The sequence below is a fragment of the Pollicipes pollicipes genome, unplaced genomic scaffold (assembly GCF_011947565.3).
Source record: "Pollicipes pollicipes isolate AB1234 unplaced genomic scaffold, Ppol_2.1 Scaffold_5724;HRSCAF=6776_pilon_pilon_pilon, whole genome shotgun sequence".
Classification (NCBI taxonomy): domain Eukaryota; kingdom Metazoa; phylum Arthropoda; class Thecostraca; order Pollicipedomorpha; family Pollicipedidae; genus Pollicipes; species Pollicipes pollicipes.
The window spans coordinates 47,618,077-47,641,371 of record NW_023596746.1 but is presented as its reverse complement, the minus strand read 5'-3'; the positions used below and the strand labels follow the sequence as shown (position 1 = coordinate 47,641,371).

Here is a 23,295-nt window from a genome sequence, read left to right as displayed (position 1 = left end):
GCGCACCTCGGGAAGGGTGGCCGCATTCCCCAGACAGGTTGGCACGTAGGGAGGACGGACCCTGGAAGTGTTTTCGTTCGCGTGCTGGGCGCACCGGTGCGTTGTGCGAAATCATTTCCGTTTGGTGCATTGTGCCTTCGTGTGGCAGGATTCCTTTTTATTGATTTGGTGTGTTTGATACGACCGGTGCACTCGCAGGGCTGTGCTGCGCCGTGCAGGGTGCCGTGCACTCATGTTGAATAGAGGGCGAAAATCCCTCCAGTGTTATGCATCCCTTCCCACCCAGTGGCGTGGAAAACCCCAACCCTAGTTAAAGAACCTTAATTAAATGAACTCCTTTCCCGCCATGGTGTAGTGTCATGTGAGGCTCATTGTGTATGGATAGGAAATGTCTCCCCCCCCCCCCCACCCACGCTCATTGGAAAGGTCTTAGACGAGGCCCTGGGCCTGCATGACTTCTTTCATATGCGACAATACATTTGCGACATCTCATCGGCCGTTTCTCCTGATGTGCTTGCTTGCAATACGCGAGCGACGTGCTATTGGTATTTTTCAGTTTACGCCCCTTTTGCGTGTTTTTCCGGCAGGATGAGGTTCGCTGCTGTGGATTTCGAGGGGAAGGGATGAGTATCAGCCCCAGCCTTTGGTCAGATGAAGAAATGCTTTACTCTTGTATTCCTGAGATGTTGCTGAGAACTGCGGCTGCCCTTCTATGGAACGCTGCTTGAGGACTGCTCCTGGTCAGCCGGAAGCAGTATGTCTGCCAGCCAGCTGGCACAGCAGTCAGACGCTTCCGTCAAAGACAACTGGTGCTGTTCCAGAATCGTCATGCTTAGGAAAGCAGGTATTGTATCATATTGGTTTGTTGTGTTCAGCTCGCACTTAACGTACATTTCTGCCGAAATTTACAGCGAGGATTTCCTTACCACGATTATTGGTAATTCCACAACATTAACATGACGAAGACAACCCCATTTTATATATTTCATTTCTCTGAACACCTTCGCGGGCGAATATTAGCAAACCAAGTTTTGGAATCGTGACTTAGGAAAGAAGTGGCAGAATTGTTTTTTGAAAGTGGGCTGGCAGTGTTTTTGGGGAGCTTGCTGTTTTATTATTTATTTCAGACATTCTTAACAAGTGCAGCTATTAATCATCGACGACTGCTTTCATTGCTATCAGCCGCAGGCCATCCATTGTAGGAGCAAAGAGGGAGTGCCTAAAACGACCCAAACTCATCCTTTAGTGAGTGGATTGGAAAGTAGCCACTCTAAAAATGATCTATTGGTACAATATCACATTCCCATATAGACGTCTGACAGTTACTGCGCTCCAGTCTAGTAATGAAGAGTTTTATTTCGTTATCGTGACCGCAAGAAGATATGACTCGAGCCGTCTTTCATGCAAGTACTCCATGTAAGTGCCCTCTCGTTAAGTTTTTCCATACATGTGCTCCGCAAGAGTGCATGTGTTGTGCATTTCTGGACTGCTGTTCGGCATAGATGTTCTCATTATTTCAACCTCAGTAAACGATCTAACAAAAGGTCGGCTCTTTCAGTATCAAAATCGGTGTACATGAGTAATCACTCACACTCAGGCCGTTGGACACTGATATGAGGCACTGAATATCGCCATTTTCAGGGGCTATCCTGCGCAGCACACTGCGCTGCGGCGTCTCCCGCAACGAAAAGGAATAGGCACCAGTGTAATGTTCGTCATACGCGGTTTGCTCGCGACAGCGGTGTACAAAACAACACAAAGGAAAGTTCACCGGAAGACTGTATTTCGCGTAGGGCTGAGGACGCTGGTGCGCCGTAGTGGTGAACTAATATACAGAAAGGTTAGTATTACGAAATCATCGTTGCTGCACTCGTGTGCACTACATATCCCGACACATTAAGCTGAAGCACGTACGGCACATAAACAAGGAATGACAACAATTTTGACGGCAAATGATACACCGGTTCGCGGGTCTGAGCGGAGCTCGGCAGCGGCCTAGCTGCCTAGCTTTCGCGGCTGGAACCGTCGCCGGCCGAAGGAGGACGGAGGCAGCTCTTTGCCGGCGCCACGCGGTGTGCCCGCCCGGGCTCGAATGGGCGACTGAAGTCCATCTGGAGCAGGGGACCTTGGTGCGACGGGTTGAGCCGCTCGTGAAGCCTCAAGCAGGGGCGAGGTTGGGCGAGCCACTGGTGCTGCGTGCTGAGCCTCGTGCTGGTCCACCAAGGTCGGCGGCGGGCGGACTGTCGGCTCCGGAGGCAGGTGGGTCTCCGTCATGTCGAGTCATGACGTCATGAGTCTCCGTCAGGCGTCACGGCCGGACTGGTTGCGGGTACGGCCGCCAGGTGTGCCGCGCTCCATCGCGTTCCGTCCGACAGGAGAAACGTCGCGCTGCCGACGCGCCGGACCACCGTCTGTGTCGCCCCGAACCGCGACAGGTTCTTGGGCGTGTGTCCAGGTCGACGAACTCGGACCATGTCTCCTGGTCGGATGGTCGATTTCTTCACACCGCGGCGCCTGTTGTAGTTGCGCGCGTTCCGTCGCTGTTGTTTCTGGACGCACGTGCGCATATCAGCGTCTGTCGCGTTGGCCGACATCACCGGCAGGTCGGGGCGCATGCGGCGGCCGTGCAAACTCCCAGAGGGCGGGATGCCGGTGGTGCAGTGTGGCGCTGCGCGGTACAGCTCCAGGCGGCGCTTAATGTGCGCAGCGAAGGCCTGCGCCGTCCGCGACGGTTGCTGGGTGGCCTCCAGCAGCCACGTCTTTAGCGTGCGGTTAAACCGCTCGATGGCTGCATTCCCCCGGGGCCAGTAGAGGGACGATTTCCGGTGATGGATGCCGCGGTCGCTCAGGTACTTCTCGAACTTGGCACTCGTGAACTGGGGGCCGTTGTCGCTCACGACTTCGTCACAGTATCCCTCTCGGGACCACATGGTGCCGAGAAGGCTGATGACGTCATCTGTCTCGGCGGACGGCGTCAGGGCGACCCGCGGCCACTTGCTGGCGTAGTCGATCACGGTGATGGCGTAGCGGGCTGACGGTGGCGCACCTGCAATCGGTCCAACGACGTCGATGCCGAGCTTGGACCAGGCTCGGTCCGGAAGAGGTCCAGGCTCGGTCTCGGTCCGGCTGCAGCGAGGCAGGGCGCGCACTCTGGGAGAGGACGGCCTCCTTGGTCCGGCAGGTCTGGCAGTCGCGGATGAGGTCGGTGATGGCTCGCGTCATGCCGGGCCACCACGCGAGATTTCTGAGCAGCTGTTTCGTGCGCACGATTCCCTCGTGCGATTGGTGGGCCACCTGTAAGTACTTGTCGGTCAGGGCGACCGGTACGACGACACGGTCGGGACCTCGCAGGATAATGTCGTCATCGCGCAGCTGGAGTTCATGACGGACGCCGAAGAACCGGCGGAGCGTCGCCGAGCACCTGCGCGCCGATTCTGGCCAGCCGGTACGGATGGCTTCACGTACTTCCTTCAGTGCTGGATCGGCTTCCGATGCTGCCTGGATCTCGGCGTCGGGAAGCACGTCTGCGGCGGCGTCCGTGACGAGGGCGATGATGTCATCGTCGTCGGGCTCGGCGCCGGCCGTGTCCGGCAGGGGAGCCGGGACAGCGCGTCTGCGACAGGGATGGTGTGTCGCGGTTTGTACTCGACGGAGTACGCGTAGGGCAGTAGGCATGACTGCCACCTGGCGATCCGTGCCCCTGCTCGGTTGGACGACTTCGGCGAGAGCAGGGTCGTGAGTGCCGAGTGATCGGTTTTGAGCTTGAAGAAACGTCCCCAGAGGTAGATCCGCCAGTGCTCGATCGCGTTCACGGCGCTGAGGGCTTCTTTTTCTGAGACGGAGTGTCTGGACTCGGCCTCCGTGAATGACCGCGACCAGTATGCGACTGGGCGCTCCTCACTGCTGTACTGGATCTGCGTGAGGACAGCGCCGGCGCCGCGGTCACTCGCGTCCGAAGTGACGACCGTCGGCAGGTGCGGGTCGAACGGCTGCATGACGGGGCTGGTCGAGGTCAGCTGTTTCACGTTGCTGAAGGCGAGCTGTTGTTCCTGGGTCCACTGGAAGGTCGTGCCTTTCTTGAGGAGGTCGGCCATCGGTCGGACGACCGTGGCGTGCCCTGGCACGAACCGGCTGAACCATCCATTGGTCCCCAGGAAGCTGCGTAGCTCCCTAACGTTGGTGGGAGGCGGCGCCTTAACCACGGCGCGGAAGGTTGACGTTACGGGGACGACCCCGGCGCTGGACAGCTTATGGCCGCAGAACTCGGTGGTGGTCTGCCTGAAGACGGATTTGGCCTGGTTTATGGTGACGTTGGACCGGGCGAGGCTGTCCAGGACCTGTCGGAGGCGGGCGTCGTGTTCCTGATGGTCTTTCCCGGACACGAGGATGTCGTCCGGGTAGTGTCCACAGCCAGGAATACCCTCTAGCAGGCTGCTGAGCAGTTTCTGGAAGGCGCTGCCGCTGGAGACCAGGCCGAATGGGACTCCTGTGTACCTCATGAGGCCGTCAGGCGTCAGGAAGGCACAAGGGAAGGTTCACCGGAAGACTGTATTTCGCGTAGTGCTGAGGACGCTGGTGCGTCGTAGTGGTGAACTAATATACAGAAAGGTCAGCGTTACGAAATCACCGCTGGTGCATTCGCGTACACTACAACCAGGAAAATGGATTCGGCGGGAGAGACTGCGACGACAGCAGGAAACATTGCGCTGACAACGGTGGCAACGGCAACACCTTAAATCTGTTGAATGGTTTAGTGATTGTCGCATCGGGCATGATAACAGGGAAGTGTATGTTCTGCGCAAAGCTGCTGTTGTCGAGGCAATTTCGGTAAAATGCATGGTGAATAAACTTTATCTGGCTTATTATGGATGACATGATGAAGCGGTCTGCCTGGAATCACGGCGGTCAATCAATCAGATGGAATTTGAAATGGCAGATCGGTGAAGCCCAGCTGGGGCCCATCTAGGGTGGCTAAAAAGGTTTCATCTGGGCTAGCTATATGGATCCCATCTTGGCTGGTCACATAGGTCCTGGCTGGACAGGCCCGTATGGGTCCCAACTGAGTTACCCAGGTGGGTCCCAACTGGGCTGCCCAGGTGAGTCATGTTTGTCCCAGCTAAGCGCCATAAGGGCCCACATGGGCTTCCATGTGGGACCCAGTTGGTCGCCCATGACCTCCCCGCATGGGCCCGAGATAGCATACCCAGATGGGCCCTATTCGGTTGCCCATCTCGGACCCACATGTGTCCCGGTTGTAAACGTTGGATGTGCCCCGTGTTTACCCCAGTTAGGCCCCAAATGGGCCCAACAAGGGTCACCCATATGGGACCCAGGTGTTTGCCCATGACATGCCCACATGGGACCGAAATGGACAGCCCAGGTGGGCCCATATGACTGTCCAACTGGTACCCATATGGGTCCCAATTGGACATGCTGGCTGGGATGCTACAGACGTGGCCAGCCGGAACAGAATGGAATGGGACGAGGTCAGACGGGACCGGATGAAACCAGATGGTACCAGATGGGACCGGCACGAGACCTGGTGAGATCGGATGGAACTGGACGAGACCTGGGACTGGATGGGACTGGATGGAGCCCGTCTGGGCCAGGCAGGATAACACGTTACGTGGCGCGATGAGACGGCAAGTGACGTCACCAAAAGGAACGTCACGAGCAGGATGGGACTGCAGGGGTCAGAAGTAATTGCTCATGCCCTCATGCGTGGTTGATGTGTACAATACCAGATTTGAAGTCAAATTGGTGGCGTATCGACATTTCTGGTCTTAAATTGGTTATTTTGTCTCATTTTTTCGGCTGGTGATCACGCTATGTATTTTGGTGAGATCAGTGGCTGTTATGGTTATCTAACTAATTTTGTTCCATTTAGTATCAAACAGGAACCCATGACAACGGATCAGTCAAGTCAGTGCGCAGACGTGGGGGGTGGTCGCCCGGCTGTGATGGAAGGCATATCCTGCAACTGGTAAGTCGGTTTAGGTTTTAAATGCATTCATTTATCAGAATGTACCCTAGCGTTTTTGGGGCACCCATCCAGTGCTGGAGCTGATGCTTATACTTCATTATGTTTTGGAAATGTTAAGATGCTTCTTTCTATCACGGCGTTAAGACATAAAGGCATCCAACCATTACAACACCACAAGGGCCCATCGAGGCTGGTCTGCCTCAGGTTCTGCACACAAGTAATGCAAAACTATCTGCAAAACTAATCTTACCACCTACCCTGGATTTTTGCCTGAATTAATGCCTTGATTTAGCTTTAAATAAGAACTTCAGACCGAAAGATGTTTGTCCACGCGATGTTGGAATGGTGCCAGAGAGTGATTTACTACCACTTTGTTGGTCAGTCCATTCCAGTGATTCATTTCTGTGTGACTAAATAGCATCTGCCTCTTTAAAGTTTTACTCCTATATTTTACCATGAAACTGGTCTCAAGTCTTTGCCTAATTTCCAGTGCTCCATGTAAACCTACCTTGTCTATCCTTCTATAATATCTTGAATGCTTCTTTCAGCCCCCTCTATTCTACAATATTGTAATGGATTCAAACCCAAGGGTCCAAGCCTATCCTGATATTCTAAGGCACTAATCCCACTTGTCGTACCAGTAGCTTTTCATGGTGCTCTTTCCAGCCTATCTACTTTTTTATAAGCATGAGGACCAAGTCTGCACATGAGGCTTGGTATAGTCTGACACAAGCTTAGGTCAACTTGTTAAAATATTGGTAAACATTGTTAGTTATTCATGTGTCATTCATTTGTTGTGCTGTGTGGACTTATTAAAGGCAGAAATCATTAATATCTTGAAATTGGAAGCAATCACAATAAACATCGACTAGTTTTGAAATGTAGTCTGTACTTAGGAGTCTTCTGTGTGGGGCTCTCTAGGCACCTGTCTTCTGTCATTGGGCTGAACAATGTTTTGGGCAGAGGCCACTCAAAAATCAATGTCCGTCTAGCTTAATGCAGGAGCGAGAAACCCTCTAACATTTAGTAATCTGACCTCCAGCCAGTTACCACTCCAACCTTTTGTGACTCAATAAACCACCATTACCAGGCATGGCAGGCACAAATGCATAGTGTCATCTATGCACTGCATTACTTTATTTAATGGCCATAGTCAACCAGGAATTATGTCATGGCTGATGGCTGTGGCTTGGGTGTGATATATCTAGGTGATGATTTTTCAACTGCTCCATGTCATTAGTTTAGTTTGATGCTGCAAATTTGCACCTCAGAGATGCCTTTTGTAATGCCATGTTGTGATGCATATATCCTCACAGTTTCTTTGTAAAATGCATTACCAATTTTAAGGTAGCTGAAGATGGTTTATTCAGTCACCGTAGTTGTAGCATTTGTGGTATTAAGGTAACCTTACTTTGAGATTGGTCATTCAAAATGCTGCTTAGTTTTACACAACTAGGTCTGAAATGTATCTTACTGAGACATTGCACTCTGCCTTGTTGCTGGTATATTCATTACATGCCATTTCCTTGCAGGAAAGGTACCACTATATTCAAGATTCAGTGAAATGGGCCACTTTCAATATTAGGAGGGTTTGAAGACTGCCTAGCACAATTTACCAACACAACCAGTTGGGAAGATGGCATTCCATGAACCTGACCAGGGAAACCTGTGTGTGGAGATAACATCCTCCACCACCACCACCAGCACCACATTCTATCATGTCCAGGTGACAGTGGATGCATGCCAGTGGCTGGTGGAGCACAGGTATTCTGCATTTGCTGACCTCAACTCACAGCTTGTCTCTGACAAGTTGATCCCACTGGACCTCCTTCCTGGCAAGAAGATAATCGGCAACCGGGAGCCAGCGTTTGTGGACCGGCGGCGCCAGGATCTGAACACATATATCAAGCGGGTGGTGGCACTGCTGCAGCTCAACATGCCAGATGTGCTGGCCAAGTTCCTCGAGCTGGAGACGTACGACATCGGCTGGATGCTACGCCGCCAGGCGTTCTTCTGCTTCGTGCACGAGGGTGCCTACGTCGGCGGCCAGCGGCAGCTGCAGATGACGCCGATGGAGGTGCAGGGGCTGACGCGGCTGGTGCGCGAGGGGCGCGCCGACTCGTTCTTCCACGAGAGCAAGCTGAGCACGGCGCCCAGCCAGGTGGTGGACGTGGCCTCGCAGACGCCCAGCCTACGCGTGGCCGGATCATGGCAGCCGCTGGCACGCTCCAACGTGCGGCCGCACACGTACGCCTTCTCGCTGGAGTTGTTCCGTTCGCTGCGCAAACTGTCACTGCACGACGTGCCCGTGTCGAGCCTGGCCTCGCTGGCAGCGCTGCGCGACCGGCTGGTGGAGCTGAGCGTCAGCGGCGGCGCCGTGCGCGACGTGCGCGACGTGCTGCTGTGCGGCGAGCTACACCGCGACGCGCCCGCCGCCGACGCGCGCCCGCTCTGGACGTGCCTGCGCCACCTGGCGCTGCGCGACAACCACATCCGCAGCGTGGACGAGACGGCGGCGGCGCTGGCGCCGCAGCTCACCTCGCTGGATGTCAGCACCAACGCCGTGGAGCACATCGGCTACCTGGCCGAGCTGCCAGCGCTGCGGCAGCTCAACCTCTCCAACAACTGCCTGGCCGACGTGCCTGACCTGCACACGCGGCTGGGCAACGTGGCGCGTCTGCGACTCTCGCAGAACCGGATCGGCTCGCTGGCGCCGTTCGCGCGCCTCTTCTCGCTCGTGCAGCTCGATCTCAGCTTCAACCAGGTGCAGGAGGTGGAAGAGGTGGGCCGGCTGCGCGGCCTGCCCTGCCTCGAGGACCTCAGCCTGGTCGGCAACCCGGTAACGACGGCCATCGACTACCGGGCGCGCGCGCTGGAGCGACTGGGGCCGCGCGCGCCGCACGTGACCCTCGACAACGAACAGAGCTCGCAGGCCCAGCTGGATCGCGTGCTGGTGATGCAGGCGCTGCGCACGGCGCGCGAGGGCGGGCCCGAGTTCCTGCGCCGCGGCTGGCACGGCCGCGTCGTCACCATCGTCTGAGCGGCCGGGCCAGGGTCGTGGGACGCCGGAGTCGGCGCGAAGGGCCTGTCTGCGGCGGTGGCCGAACACTACCGATGTCGTGCCGCCAACAAAGCCGCGCTGGGCGTGCGGACGTCGGCTGTCTGCGCTCCGCCAGTCGGTCAGCCAGGTGCAGCTGCCTGTTCCGGCTTCGGCAGCCGGTGACTGTTTCGGACGTGGTGATTGGTGCGCTTTGTACATTGGTTTTACACGTGCGCTCGCGAGGTTGCCCGGGCGATGCCCATGTATAGCCGAGTCCCGCAGAGCGCGTTGTTCCGGACCGCTAGCTTGTTAGGGCGAACCTGCCAAGCCTGCGATCGCGAGCGGTGTGAAGCTGTCTCTTCCGACAACTATGCCTTTTCGCATAGGGCTTCCGGCGTGAGGTTTTATGTTCGCCGATGATAAGGCACGCATCGTGTGAAAACTAATATTATAGGGCGTCGTCTGGTGAGATTTGAGCGCTGCCAACGCAACGTGAGCAGAAGTGGTGATCTGCAGGGATCTGGGCGTCAAATGGTCTCGACCGTCGGCGCGGCCCAATGGAGCCCGAATCATCAATCGACGTGTGTGGATCGGCTCCCTAGACCCGAATGTATCCAACTCTACACATGTGTATATCGCGTGGTGCACGGGGTGTCCCGTACTGCGCGGTCTGTCAGGCGGCATCGAGGGGGGGGGGGGGGGGGCGAGAAGGCTGCGCTGCTGGCTTCGTCCAGCGTATAGCTGGAGCATGGAGCATGTGTCTGGAGAGGGGGCGGTACGGGGTAGAAAGCTGCGCCGCTGGCTTCGTCCATTGTATAGCTGGAGCACGTGTCGAGAATTTAAAGGCTTTTGTCTTTCAGCTCCCATTCTGCATTCCGTCACGGTAGCCGATCCCAAACTGTGCATGGCCTTGTCATGTGGCTGTTGGCATTAAAAGCGAATATACATATCAGTGACCCGTACACCATTCCGGTCGTCAGAAGTGTGGTGGACGCTGTAGAGAAGTGAGGCGGAATGGCTATGGATAAGTTGGCGGACTGGCTATAGAGAAGTTGGTGGACTGACTGTAGAGAAGTGAGGCGGACTGGCTGTAGAGAAGTGGGCGTACTGGCAGCAGAGATCTCTGTTTACAATCTCGATTGTGTCCATACAAGGCACGCTCGCGGCAACCGCGCCTCTGAGGTGCGTTTGGGAGTGCGCACGACGATGGGCGCCGCTCAATACAAACGCATGCCCTTCAAGTGTCTCCACACTTGACATGAACATACCGTGTCCCACTTCCGCGAAACGCAGCTCGCATCAGCTGCGTGTCGACCAGGGGCAGACTTAGATAGGTATACTGCTATCTGCCACCCAGAACAGTGACGCCTCGAGCCACGCACAGGCGTGGTACGAGGCGGGAAAGCCGCCCCTCGGTGCTGTCCTGGCGGCGACGCCAGCGTGGATGGCCCCGCCACGACCTCACTACTGTCAAACGATGGTGTAGGGGCATTGTACCGGTCTTCGAGTTGGTGACGGGACATTGTACCGGTCTTCAAGTTGGTGGGGGACGTTGTACCGGTCTTCGAGGTCGTGACGGGATATTGTGCCGGTCTTCAAGCTGGTGGCAAGGCATTCTACCGGTCTTAGAGCTGGTGACGAGACATTCTGCCGGTCTTTGAGCTGGTGACGAGACATTGTACCGGTCTCCGACATCCAGAGCCGTCACCTGCTCTCTCAGACATCCAGAGCCGTCACCTGCTCTCTCAGACATCCAGGGCCGTCACCTGCTCTCTCAGACATCCAGAGCCGTCGCCTGCTCTCTCAGACATCCAGAGCTGTCAGCTGCTCTCACCAATCGAGACCGCTCCGCGCCAGAGACAATGCACGGCGGCAGAGCCGTGAATGCACGAAACAATGGCGGGGATGACGGGCATTCGCTTCAGCCAAAGGCTCGTCTCTCCAGTCCATCGCTATAGGACCCCTATTGTTGGATTAGGTGCTTTAGGCACAGGTCCCACTCAGGTGCATCAATTCCACGATTTCGCGCCTCGGACGACATCCTGGATACGTCACTGGCTGAAATTGATTTCCTGCGTGGTATCGCGACATATGAGGCGGAATTGTCAGTTGCGCAAAATGAAGACACATCGTACGGGACCACTACTCACTTTTTAGTCGGGTTTGACGTAAATAACATCTCATGCAGTTCTTCGCGTGCTGTTTAGCGTTGTTTATATTGCGTAAGAACCATGCTCAGAACATGAGAACGGAATGGGCTTACGCACCCGCGGGTTGACCCACATGACCCGATCGGACATTACATAGGAGATATGCACTTATGAATTACTATCATGATATGATCCGATGTAGAGGACTGCACAAAACTGCGCTTCCCAGGGTCGTAGATCGCGTGCTTCTGTGGATAAAATGAGAACTGAACTCGCCGACGTGACCCCGGTGACCTGGCTTTACTCATCGTTAAGTCAAGCATCTGCATCTATGGGCAGCATACCGGCATGCAATGAAGCTAGCCAGATGTCTGTTTGTAGCTGCTATGTCGTAGCCTGGTTTCACAGCTACTATGTCGGGTTAGCTTCGATCAACGCACGATACGTCCGATTAATTGTCCTACGGCGCCAGCAGCCCGAGGAGAGGTGCTGTTGTTGTTATTTGGAGTTTTAGGGCGCGTCGACTACTGTGATCATTTTGCGCCCGAGGAGAGGCGCGCGCCGTTCCCTCACGTAGACGGCACCCGGGCTGCCGCGCGCCATAGTCTACCCGCTGGTGCCCTGCGCCGACGACATCAGTCACAGTTACTGACGTGATCGGCACTCGTCCATTGCCCAGCTACTGATCGATATACCGCGGGGACATCCGAACCATAAGTGGTCTTGCAGAGTAGCAGCACGCATGCATCATTAGCCCAGTCTGCATTCTTTGACTGCCACGAAGCGGCACCAGATCATACCAATATATTGCTTACATGGGTACCACTATCACCGTCATCGTATTCCGGGCACGAGCATAACATGCTTCGCGCAATCCACCAAACTGCAATCAGAGTTACGCGTGAGCCTCTCGGACTCACCATCCCCCACCTCGAGGTCACCAAAGGTCACGGGTGACAAAGGTCAAGCTCGTATACAAGCACCACGACGGTTCCACTGAGGCATGCTGGGTACACGTGGTCCTTTGGTACACCAGGAAGCCGCGAAGGCCAGTGATCGACTGATCCTACCACTACCTCACTAACCGAACAGAATCGGCTGATCTACGACAGGTATTGAGCCTAACCTATCGTTTTGGTTCCGCATGGTCTGTCACTGACACTGGAAACATCGCCGGCAGCACAGCATTGCACATAGCGAGTCATGTTGCTCCTGGGCACGTTACGAACTTTAACAAGTTATCGCGTAACAAATCACCACCGCATTCACTCTCACGAACCCGATGTGGACAGTAATCGACACTAATCGACCGATGCTATCCGGTAGCCGTTTACCTACACCACGGCCCTGTCCCGTTAATAAAGGCACTTTACAACGCTGGCCACCACCCAGCATCTGACCACTACCCACAGGCCGGCCCGCCCCACCGTCCAGCGTCTCACGGCTGAGGTGGTGCTGGCCCGAGCCGACCGCCACCGGCGTTCGGGCGTCCGCCGTCGCGACGAGTGCGGGGCGGCAGCGGCTCCTCCCCCCGCTAAAGGCGCGCGCGCATCGGCTGGATGCTCTGGTGGAAGGCGCGCGGCACCTCGGTGCTGTTCAGGGGGCTGTGGCTCGCCTCGTCGAACATCCTACCGGCGAGAGAGGCGCACGGTCAGCGGGGAAGGCGCACGGTTAGCGGGGGAGGCGCACGGTCAGTGGGGAGGCGCCCGGTCAGAGGGGAAGACACCCGGTCGGCGGGGGAGGCGCCCCGTCAGCGGGAGAGGCGCACGGTCAGCGGGGGAGGTGCCCAGTCAGCGCGGGAGGCGCACGGTCAGCGACCAACCGGCGGCTGGCGGCGGCTCCCAGCCCGCCGTACACTCCATCGCCGAAGGCATCGAGCCCTTAAACCGTGGCAGCATACTCACGCTGTAGATCAGGACTGCGTAATATGTATCACAGTTGGTGTGTGCAAACAGGTCCATAGGTAGATGTGCATGTTCACAAGAGTCCAAAGATATTGTTGTCTTCCGCCCCGTTACATTCTGATCGTACATGAATGTTCGATAGGACCTGTAGCGCTGACAGCGACTGGAAATAAATAACTGTGAATTGATCCACGCGTACTCAAGGTGCGGCTTCAGTCTCAACCCAGAGGCTACCATTCCCAGCACCAGACGTGGCCGTCCCCTGTTCACCGCACGTTCCGGTCCCTGGTCACCAGGCGCGTCCGTCCCCTGTTCACCACACGTCCCGGTCCCTGGTCACCAGCCGTGGCCGTCCCTGATCCCGCCCCTCACCAGGCGAGATCGATCGCTGCCCGCCTCCGCGGCGACCTCTGCCGCCGCGTGCACACCTGCGATACACGTCGCCGTCCCAGGCGCCGAGCGTGGAGCGGACGAGCTGGTCGGGCAGGTCGAAGGCGTCCGTCAGCGGCACCAGGTGCGGCCGCAGCTCGGTCAGCAGGCCCAGCAGCCGGTCGCGGTTCAGGCGCACGTCCGAGGCCGTCAGACCGCCGTACTGCCGACCAGGGGCGCCGCGAGACACGGTCAGCGCCGCCGGACACCGGTGACGGAAGCGAGCCAGGGCGCCAGCCGACGTGTTCACCAGGCGCAGACACCAGGGCTTGGAACCATATGTCATGTCAGGCTTGTCCCCAGATATCTAGCGCTGACTCCATGCACAAACTGACTTCACGCCAAAGATATCAGACAGGAGCCATATCGAAACATCCACAGCTCAGCAGCACACGATGGCGCAGCTGAACAAAACATCTGAAGATCCCGCCGACAGCGGGGCAGCCATCATGCGGAGCCCTGCTCCGCTCCCCAAGAGGCCTGTCGTCCGACCACACGACACGCAGCCGCACCCAAGGCTCGCACCGTGACGCACCCCCGAACGTGGCGCGGGCAGAGCCGCGGAGCAAGGCGCCCTCACCGTGATGAAGTCGCCCTCGCTCCTGCTGACGAAGTAGGCCACGTACAACCGACAGACGAGCTGAAGCACCTGCTCAATGGCCCGGCTGGTGCTCTCCGCCGCCACCACCTCCACGAACGTGCTCACCACGAAGAAGCGGCAGTGGGCCTGCGGTCGGCAGCATGACATGAGTGTCCGAACGTGTCCACTCTGGCAGCGGGCCTCGGCTTGCAGGTGAGGTGACCACGCGACAGGCGCACCGAGTGAGTCGTCACCGGGCTCACGAGTCGCTGATACTGACACGCTCAGTTGTAGCTCCCCGCCCTCCCAGCCTTCAGTCCAAGCCCGCGGTGGTGGTGCGTCGTTACAACACATATATAATTTAGGAAGCAACGTCACAGTCTGCATCACGACACTTCGAGCGGCGCGTGTCGTCCACGTTCATGACCGCAGGCCCATCTCCATCCGCCGGGTCGCTAGGGCGGAAGCCGCCGCGGCCGCTGCCCCGCCCGCCGCCCTCACTCACCAGGGCCGTCTCGACCAGCAGCACGAGCGATTCATTCCAGGCGGCAGCCTCGCCGAGCCGTTGCCGATCCGCGCGCAGCCGCGCCGCCACCTCCGCCACGCGGCCGCGCGCCACGCGACTGAAGGCGGCCACGTAGGCGGCCACCGAGCCGACCGAGAAGGGCGTGTCGTCGGCAGGCCGGCTAAGGTAGGCCACCGAGCTGCCCGGCGTCGGCGCCGCGCCGCCGCCCACCTGCTTCACCAGGTACCTGTCCGCCGGGGCAGCAACCGTGACACAATATCGACGGCTTCATACAGCTGCATACTACCGACGAACAGGAGCTAGCGCTAGACCAGTGACAACTTCGTCAGGCCCCTACTTGCCGCCGGGAGAGGGCGGTCACAGAGCCGACTACGAGTGCTGGCTTCACAGCGGTACCACAACTACATTACTGATCATTATGCCCATGACGGACCAGTGCTAACGCCTGTCGCGCACCTGTGCCTGAGCGGGCCACTTCGTAACGTGAACCGCGTCAGTTGGGCGACGCCGTCTCTCGGGCTCCTGCGCTCATCATCGGCAGCAGGACAGCGCAGGGTCAGCCGCCCCGGCCCTCAGCTGACCTGGCCGTCTGCAGGAGCAGCACGGTGTTCTCGCCCTCGTACGTAACGCCGGCCGTGGCGTACGCGTACAGCGCCGGGAAGCGTGACGACTCCATGTAGCCGTGGCCCCCGCACGCCAGCCGCAGCGCCTCGATGGCGGCGCTGCAGTCGCGCGTCACCAGCGCCTTCAGACAGCAGGCGGTGGCGTGCAGCTGGGCGCCGCCAGCGGCAGCGGGAGTTAGTCACGCGCCGACACTGGATGACGTGCGCCGTCCCGAGGTTGGCGCACACGCACCGGCCGACGGACGCACCGCAGCCGCTACAGCGTTTCGATAAGTGGCAGCGGACATCGGTTGGACACTGGGCGTGGGTAGGACGTGCGATCGGTCACTGGGGGTTTACGACGCACACAGCTGCTGAGGCTGTATGGTGTCACCAGCCTCTCACTCTGGCGAGAAGGGCGGACACCGCAGGGAACCGAGCCCAGGTACCTCTGGTTTGCCAGACGCGATCAGGCAAGCGATCAAAGTGCGGTTGGAATCAGGTCGGCGAGCTCACAAGCACTCGTAAACAGGCTGAAAGCAAAACTTTCATAAGAGGGCGGCATGAACCCGAGGTGTGAGGCGCGTCGTACGGAAGCGTCAGATCCGATACCAAATTAATAACTTAATAGGTGGAATGGGCACACTTATTCGGAAAGTGCACATGAGGCATGATGCCATAATCACAATCCACGCAAGCATCACAACTCACCCAAGACAACGGAAGGCTATTTAAGTCAGGTCATGAAACCCCACGGAGCAGCCTCAGAGAAAGTGGACAATAATGATCCCGCTCACGACAGGGTTGTTGGCTTGAGCCAGAGAAGGCGAGGCAGGCAGAGCGCAGGCAGGTCAGTGCCTACCTCCGGCAGCTGGGCCATGTCGCCACCGCGAACCTCGCTGGTCACGTGCGTGTGCGACTCCCAGAGCCGGTTGGCGGCGGCACGCAGCACGTAGCAGCTGGCCAGCTGCGGCAGCACCTTCAGCTGCTGCGTCTGGTAGTCGATGATCTGGGGCTCGCGGCCACTGAAGGCGGAGGCAGGCACGGCGCCGTCAGCCCGACGGACACAGCGATCGTCCTGCCAGTCTCTCGGTACAACGCCCAACTGTCGTGCGACAGCACTGCTCAACCGTGCAGAGGAATTTCACGTGTCATTCACCGAACGTATGTGCTGTGCGGCACGCGGCGCCGGCGGCCCGCCCCAGCACCGACTGGGACGGCCCACCGACCGTCCGCGTCTCTCCGCGGCGACTCACTCTGCCAGGGGCTCGCCCTGGCGGCGGACGACGCTGTAGCGGGCGGCGATGGTGCAGCCGATCTGCAGCGCGTCCACCGTGTCCAGCGCTATGGCCACGCGCGTGAACACCATCGTGCCGTAGCTCAGCTTGCTGTGCGGCGGCTTGGTGTACGAGCCGTCCTGCGGGACCGGTCGGCTGTCAGTGCGGCGCCGTACGGCTGGCGGATCTGGCGCCGCGGCGCCAGAGCGGCGAGCGCGAGACGCCCGCGCCGGGCACAGTCAGGCAGCAGGACGTCAGGTGATAGACGCCTCCTGATCGCCGGCGGCTCCGCGCGAGAAGCGGCACCCAAATGGCGCCAGTGATGACACGAAACACGTCATAATTTGCCATGGAGATGGTCTGGCTGTGGGCATACATGCGATCGCAACCACCACGTTCTGTTCACCTCGTGCACCCGTGCGTTTCTCATCAGCATGTTGTTCAGCGGCACTTTAACGTGGTCAAACAGCAGGTACCCGTTGTTGAGGGTGTTCTGTCCCAGCTTGGGGCCAATCTCGCCCACAGTTATGCCTGGAACAGAAAGAAATTATACATGCCGAACTATTTACGGAAAACATTCAGTGGTTGCCATACATGTTGACTGATCACCCAGCCCACCACATCGCTCTCGTATGCTAAGAGTTGATAAAAGAGTACGGGAAAAACTGATACGGTCAGCTCGCACTGCGCATCCCGGGCCCATGGGCAGCGGCCGGTCCGTCCACGGACCCCGGTCACGGCAGCGGCCGCGAACCAAATGCCGCCGCGAACCTGTGGCCCACCGGACAGCGGCCGGTTTGCCCGCCTCACTGTGCCTCGGCCATTCCTGCGCCTCCCTGCCTCACGGAGGGTGGTCCTCACCCCTCCTGTGCTCACTGGGCGAACGATGCGCCGCCGCGACCCCTGTGCCTACCGGCAGCGCCGGTTCCGTGCCGCGACCCATGTGCCTCCCAGGTTGCCCGCGACCCTGTGGACCGACAGCGACCGATTCCGTGCCGCCGACCCCCCTCCCACGCCTCCGTGCGCTCACCGGGGCAGCGGCCGGTTCCGTGCCGCCGCGACCCCTGTGGCCTCACCGGACAGCGGCCGGTTTCGTGCCGCCGCGCCTCCCTGTGGCCTCACCGGGCAGCGGCCGGTGAGTGTCGATATCACGCAGCTCCACCATGAACGGGTGGATGCCGCGCGCCTGGCCACCCGTGTGCAGCTGCGCCATAACCACGGCGAAGTTGGCGCTGGTGCCCAGGCCGCCCGGCCACCACTTCGCTGCGCTCACGTCCGGCGTGTGGAGGTCGAACGTACGCGACGCCGGGTCGTAGGTGGCCGTGGTGCGCAGACCGCGCACGAATGTGCCGTGGCTTAGCTCCGTCTGCCGTGGAGCGCGCAACGACTGGCGTCAGGGTGCAAGCGGGGTGGGGACTGGGGTGCGCCGCCTCGGTGCGACCCCCGGACCGGTGTCAGGGTGCAGCCCACGGACCGGTGTCAGGGTGCAGCCTACGGACCGGTGTCATGCGTGTGCGCCGCTGGACCGGTGCCACATCGTTCCGGACTGCAACTCAGCCTTGGTGCAATCCTATACTGGGGTCCGCTCCAGTAAAACGCTTAACACACCACGCATGTTGTCCATCATCAGTACTGAGTACGGAAACACAGAAATATAGGTCACTATATAGGTCACTATAGGTATACTAACTTCGAATCACACATTAAAGCTCTTAATCATGTACAACTCATAAACCACGGCATCTTGACGGCCACAAATACGGCGTGTAACATATCACAGTCGGTCCTGCCCCGACGCAGCCTCACATCGAAACGAGCAAGACACGCCCGCCGCTCCAAACGTCGACACTGAACGACAGTACCGCCGCGGCCTCGCCGCGGACAGTGCAGATAGGTGCCTGACCTGGGCGTACGTGCCGATGATCCTGCCGTTGTACACGTCGCCCAGCCAGCGGAACATCTGTTCGTCGTCGGCCTGGTTCATCAGGGTCGGGATGAACATCACCTGGTGCACGGCGATCGGGTTGCCGTCCGGGGTGGTGAAGCCGGCAACGGTGTGGCTCAGCACCTTGCTGTTGACCAGAGGCCAAACACACGGCGCCCAGGTCAGGTCAGAGGGCAGCGGCCACCAGTTAGCGGCCACGTGTTGTACATGGACGGGCGACTGACACAGTTCAAACGCAGGTGCCAGTAAGACAGGTCATAGACCACGAATGGGAGGGGGGAGGGTTACATATCACAGATAAGCAAATCCAGAGATCGGATAAAGAGGTCGGCGACAGACGTTACGTACAGAAGTCAGACACAACGGTCAATGGCCAGCAGAACGGATTAGAAACAAAGATCGAAGGCAGATACCGAAGGAGTTAAATTGTCAGAAGTCAAGTGTGCAGGATACACAACGGTGTTCAGCACTCTTCTGCAATTCGAAGCCAAAAAGGCCCCAGCGACATCAGGTTACGTGCTCTGGAGAACCAGCTTAGATTTCGGCTGAATCAGACACGCTGATATGCCTGTAAAAAGAAAGTTGGACATACTGTGAACACAAATTTTCTCTTTTTTGGAATTCGCATAGCAAGGTGCAGTTCTCCGAGCTGCATCGAGTGATACCAATAACTCTATCTCCCAAAAATGGAGCTTAGACCTATTGCCTTTGGACGACAGTGCTATCTTTTTCTTCCCTAATTCATTTCGAAGGGTTTGCACGGGTGGCTCTGGGTTTCGCGTACCCTGCGGGCTGAGCAAGTATAGGTTGGATGTATCTCTTCGTGATGAAATTAGTGCTATCTTTTCAAACTATATTTAGGTGTTCCAATGTGCCTTGGTATGAAGTGCTATGACGTGGCTTTGATTTTCTGCTTCAAGTTTCAAAATTCGATAACAAAATTGGTTCCTGAGGTCCATTTTGTCTTTTCCTGTGTTTGCGTCCTGCTCCGCCGTGTCAGTGTAATGGCTGCTGAAAACGATTCCCCGGCTTCGCTTTCAATCGGGGCATGGTTTGCACTTATATCAACTCATGTCACGTGAAGTCAGCATTGCTGAGAAGACATTACAGGTTATAGGGTGGTGTTGCACCATCCTAAGCAAACGTTCATGGAGTGGTGTTGCGCCAATTTATGGCCCAGACAGCGGGCAGAGTTCGAAATGATGACGCCAATGTCATGTAGACGAATGTCCTATGCCCCCGATCAGGCCTCCTGCACCTGATCTCGTTGACATCCATGCCCTCCTCGCTGATGAGCTCCAACACCGCTGTAGCGCGCGCCAGGTTGTAGTTGTACTTGTCTTCATGGCTCATGTACGCTGTAGCCTTCGTGTCGCGCAGGGACGGGTGGTTCAATATTTTGGACCCTGTTGAAGCGACGGATGAAAACTGAGCCCTGGCGTCAGCACGAGGGGTGTTACAAAAGTTACAACATACGGTTGGACAACACATTACACGATAACATATTCAGCATGCACGCAAATACGGATTCCGACCAACAATGCGGATGAAGCTTAATGCCTGAAAACACAATCGTATCAAATGAACAAAAAGAAACTCACCTACAAAATCTGCAATGGTCATTACTTCAACTGCAATTCATTTTTACAAGGTAGCACTGCTAAATCATGTGTGAACTTACAGATTTTTCCGTTTCACTTGGGTTTTGTCCTGTCCACCATCAATAAAATTGGTCATCTCTTCCACGTCAAACGCCGGAGAGGCCCTCTCGATAGTGAGATCTGGATTCTGCCATGCTTCGCTCGAACCTTTTGATGACATCGTTTTGAGGTTTTGCAAAAGCTGCCTGGAAATACGGAACCATGAGGCAAGCACGCTATCTCAACAGAATATGGGTATCAGGCGCTCACATAACTAGTCATGTAACATGTCATTGCGTATTTTGCACCTCATCAACAGGTCCAGATTTTCCCAAGCGAGCAGCAGAGCAGGGAATAACCTCATTGAGCTGGATCATTCTTATCCTGCTCAGTCGCTGCCATCCATTTGATAAGGCGACGCATATCACTCGATTTATATGTTTTCACTTCTTAATCTGACTCGGGGCATTGTGTTGGTAGGGAAACATGTTACCAGCACGGTGATCACTGCCGGCATTACCAGTATTCTACATGGTGTACATCTGGGTCCACACATGTCATATGCAAGGCATTTTTGTTTTTTTTAACCGGTGGTGTATTGTAAGGCATCGTAGTGCTTGACCTGCTCCCGTTCCAAAGTACACATGGCATTTACTGCAGCCGCCAGCAGCTTTTGGGGCTATTGCGTAGGAACATGCGAAATACACACTTCCTAATGGGGAATGGAATGCCCTATGTTCCCATCACAGTCCAAGGGCAGCGAATGGAAGTTTGATATTTTTCATTTCGATCGTCCTCGTATGCCTATGTGCATACGGATATCACTAAGAGATATATGAGAAATATATCATATGGTATAATCGGACATATTTTTTACACGCGCCCAGGAGGAGGGTCAGTTCGACTCCCAGAGAGTTCTTTCCGAAACCATGTACATGCAGCGTCGCACAGCGGGGCAAAACTTTGCATAGCTGTAAGCAGTTGAACAGCCAAGCCAGTCTTTTACTTCACAAAACTAGATGTGTCTTGTAACCTCTCGGACCTTGGATGACAGGTCAAAGTCACGCCATAGCTGTCAGCCAAGGCAATTCCTTGGTATTACCTAAGGAATCGTACAATATGATGCAAAAACGTAGTATTATACGAAGTCATACAACCTCTAGATGGCTTCCCAGGCAATCAAAATATTGAAATCTGGAATACGACCAATTTCCATGACTGTGGGTTAACCGCTCCAGCAATTAGTTTTTGTACAACACTGAATGAGATACTCTCATTCAATGTTGTACAGCAGTACAACATTGAGTGAAAGATAATTGACACCCGTTATATCTCGAAATCGTGCTCACGAACGCCAGATATGAACAACTTGACCATGACATTTTTCCCGACCCTATTCATCGTATGGCTTATGAAATGGCAGGATTTAAGTAACGTTATTACGACGTCATGAATGCCAAGATGACCTTGGAATACTCTCCCCACTTTCGCGGGCGTGTAGCTCAGAAACTAGAGGTGTTAAGGTCTCCAGAAGGACAGGGCTGTGAACTGCACCGAAAGGTACTCAAGATGGCTAGTTCAGTTCAAAACCCTATATAAATGTGGAACACTCCCTTTAAGGTTAGTCCCATAAGACCTGGAGGGGGATTCAGACATCACTTTAGAGTTTGACCTAGTTTGACCTCATTTAACTCAAAGATCATGACCTATGGACCATACAACTTGATAAAAATGCGTTAACATGCAGACCAACCCAGTCTGAAGTGTCACTTACTACCTCACTTTTTGAGCTTGTCAGAACGTTACTAAATCCGGAAGGGTAAAAAAATCAGACTCAAGTTTGATGACATTCACACTCATGAGATGACATGAGGTTCACAGGACGTAGGTTCGCATGAAGCTTCATAGGATTGAGGCTGGAATCACGTGACCTTCGCGGTGGCACCAGCATGCCAACGTGCCAAAAAAAACTGAGCCAATTTTAGCCTACAGAAACATAAGGAGCTCCGCACCAACGTTGCACAGATCTGACTGGACGTCGCCTGGCCAGGACGGACCGGTCATCTCTAATAGATGCAATGACCCGAACACATGCTTTGTATGCGGAAAGAGCATATCACTTCTGAGAACTACAACCTGCCCACCCATGTTCTAGTTTGATTTCCCTAACAAGTCAGGTGTGAAGCTGCAAGCAATGCACACAATCACCTAAAATGGTCTAAGATTTAGTACATTTCCACCAGCAAGCTTCAACAAGTTTCCATGCCTGGCTTTTTGTCATGTTGTTCCAAATGTCTTGGACAGATGGCAACAAATGTCTTTGGATGGGTGGCAGCAGGCTTAGAGAAAATATTGTAGACAATAGACAGAGCATCTCACTATATCACCCAGGTAGTGCAGTTGGGGTCTAATGGACAACTTATACTCACTATATCACAGTCACACATAATTACACAGGGATATTTTGAGTATTGCAGTATGTCAGGCCTGCATACACCAGGTTTCTCTTCTCTCTCCATTTGATAGCTGCATTGTATGCAGGAAAGTTAATGAATTACTGGTACTGCATCCTATATTTGTAGTCACTGGATTACCTGAAAAGCTACTGATGGAATGATTCCATCTGCACAAATTCCGAACAATAATTCCTACATGCATTATTCCAATAAAAATGTTGTGATGATTCATGTTGGATGCATTCCCAGCTTAGACATGTGAAAAAGACCAGGCTTTTGGATTTCTTCCTGGCATGATAGCAATAAATGACATAAATGGTGGAATGGTGCTAATGACATGACACTAATTACTGGCATCATGTAGGTCCCTCTGGTAGGTGCTCTCAATGCTAGGTCTTGCTCTCACCAACCTCAGGTACTGAAACCAAAATAATTTAGCCACCATGTGAACCAACTGGCAAACCCTACAAAACTCAACTTTGTAAAGGTCCTTGCCAGTTGATCTCTCTGTATAGCCTTGATGCATCAGTAAGGTGCAATAAAAATGAAAGAATGACATTTGACCAGCATCTACAGTCATTGTCACAATTACTATGTTTTTAGGGTAGTGACAAAATTTTGCTAAAATTTTCATTTTATGATAACTAAGGGTATTTGATACTTTCAAAATGCCAACTGGTGAACAACTTAATATCTCTACACAGGGTACCCATGTGAAAAATGACCACCACTTCCTTTCAAAATATAGTGTATATGAAGTCGC

The 23,295-nt window shown here is 55.6% G+C and overlaps 3 protein-coding genes across 5 annotated transcripts; 1 reads left to right on the top strand and 2 right to left on the bottom strand.

Moving 5' to 3' along the window:
• Positions 1-713: 713 nt before the first annotated feature.
• Positions 714-9,700, top strand: LOC119103123 (nischarin). The gene is made up of 4 exons (XM_037226575.1): positions 714-844; positions 1,642-1,840; positions 5,888-5,983; positions 7,516-9,700. Exon 4 carries the CDS (start codon positions 7,620-7,622, stop codon positions 9,021-9,023), a length of 1,404 nt encoding a protein of 467 aa, XP_037082470.1. The 5' UTR covers positions 714-844; positions 1,642-1,840; positions 5,888-5,983; positions 7,516-7,619; the 3' UTR covers positions 9,024-9,700.
• Positions 2,289-4,499, bottom strand: LOC119103124 (uncharacterized protein K02A2.6-like). The gene is made up of 4 exons (XM_037226576.1): positions 3,910-4,499; positions 3,466-3,613; positions 3,150-3,372; positions 2,289-3,046 (listed from the first exon to the last, which is right to left on the bottom strand). The coding sequence occupies exons 1-4, from the start codon at positions 4,497-4,499 to the stop codon at positions 2,289-2,291; spliced, it is 1,719 nt and encodes a 572-aa protein (XP_037082471.1).
• A 2,266-nt stretch (positions 9,701-11,966) lies between the features above and the next one.
• ACOX1 (acyl-CoA oxidase 1) lies at positions 11,967-23,253 on the bottom strand. 3 transcript variants are annotated; one of them, XM_037227135.1, is made up of 13 exons: positions 22,506-23,253; positions 20,118-20,282; positions 19,695-19,871; positions 18,395-18,563; positions 17,614-17,857; positions 16,898-17,022; positions 16,471-16,631; positions 16,077-16,239; positions 15,194-15,384; positions 14,592-14,838; positions 14,087-14,233; positions 13,506-13,669; positions 11,967-12,801 (listed from the first exon to the last, which is right to left on the bottom strand). In XM_037227135.1, the coding sequence occupies exons 2-13, from the start codon at positions 20,255-20,257 to the stop codon at positions 12,708-12,710; spliced, it is 2,022 nt and encodes a 673-aa protein (XP_037083030.1). In that variant the 5' UTR covers positions 20,258-20,282; positions 22,506-23,253; the 3' UTR covers positions 11,967-12,707. The 3 variants fall into 3 exon arrangements, with proteins under 3 accessions (XP_037083030.1, XP_037083031.1, XP_037083032.1); XM_037227136.1 differs by lacking the exon at positions 22,506-23,253 and having other exon boundaries at positions 20,118-20,971; XM_037227137.1 differs by lacking the exon at positions 22,506-23,253 and having other exon boundaries at positions 19,695-19,842; positions 20,118-20,260.
• Between the last annotated feature and the right edge of the window lie 42 nt (positions 23,254-23,295).

Excerpts from the sequence above, each read along its gene's own strand:
- LOC119103124 (XM_037226576.1), bottom strand. The coding sequence starts at position 4,499 with ATGAGGTACACAGGAGTCCCATTCGGCCTGGTCTCCAGCGGCAGCGCC. Across the intron at positions 3,614-3,909 it reads GCTGTCCTCACGCAGATCCA|ACGCGCTGTCCCGGCTCCCC; the intron begins GTACAGCAGTGA and ends TCCCTGTCGCAG. Across the intron at positions 3,373-3,465 it reads CCGATCCAGCACTGAAGGAA|CTGCGCGATGACGACATTAT; the intron begins GTACGTGAAGCC and ends CATGAACTCCAG.
- LOC119103123 (XM_037226575.1), top strand. The coding sequence starts at position 7,620 with ATGGCATTCCATGAACCTGACCAGGGAAACCTGTGTGTGGAGATAACA.
- ACOX1 (XM_037227135.1), bottom strand. The coding sequence starts at position 20,257 with ATGTCATCAAAAGGTTCGAGCGAAGCATGGCAGAATCCAGATCTCACT. Across the intron at positions 17,858-18,394 it reads TCATCGGCACGTACGCCCAG|ACGGAGCTAAGCCACGGCAC; the intron begins GTCAGGCACCTA and ends GCTCCACGGCAG. Across the intron at positions 14,839-15,193 it reads CTGCTCCTGCAGACGGCCAG|GTACCTGGTGAAGCAGGTGG; the intron begins GTCAGCTGAGGG and ends CCCGGCGGACAG.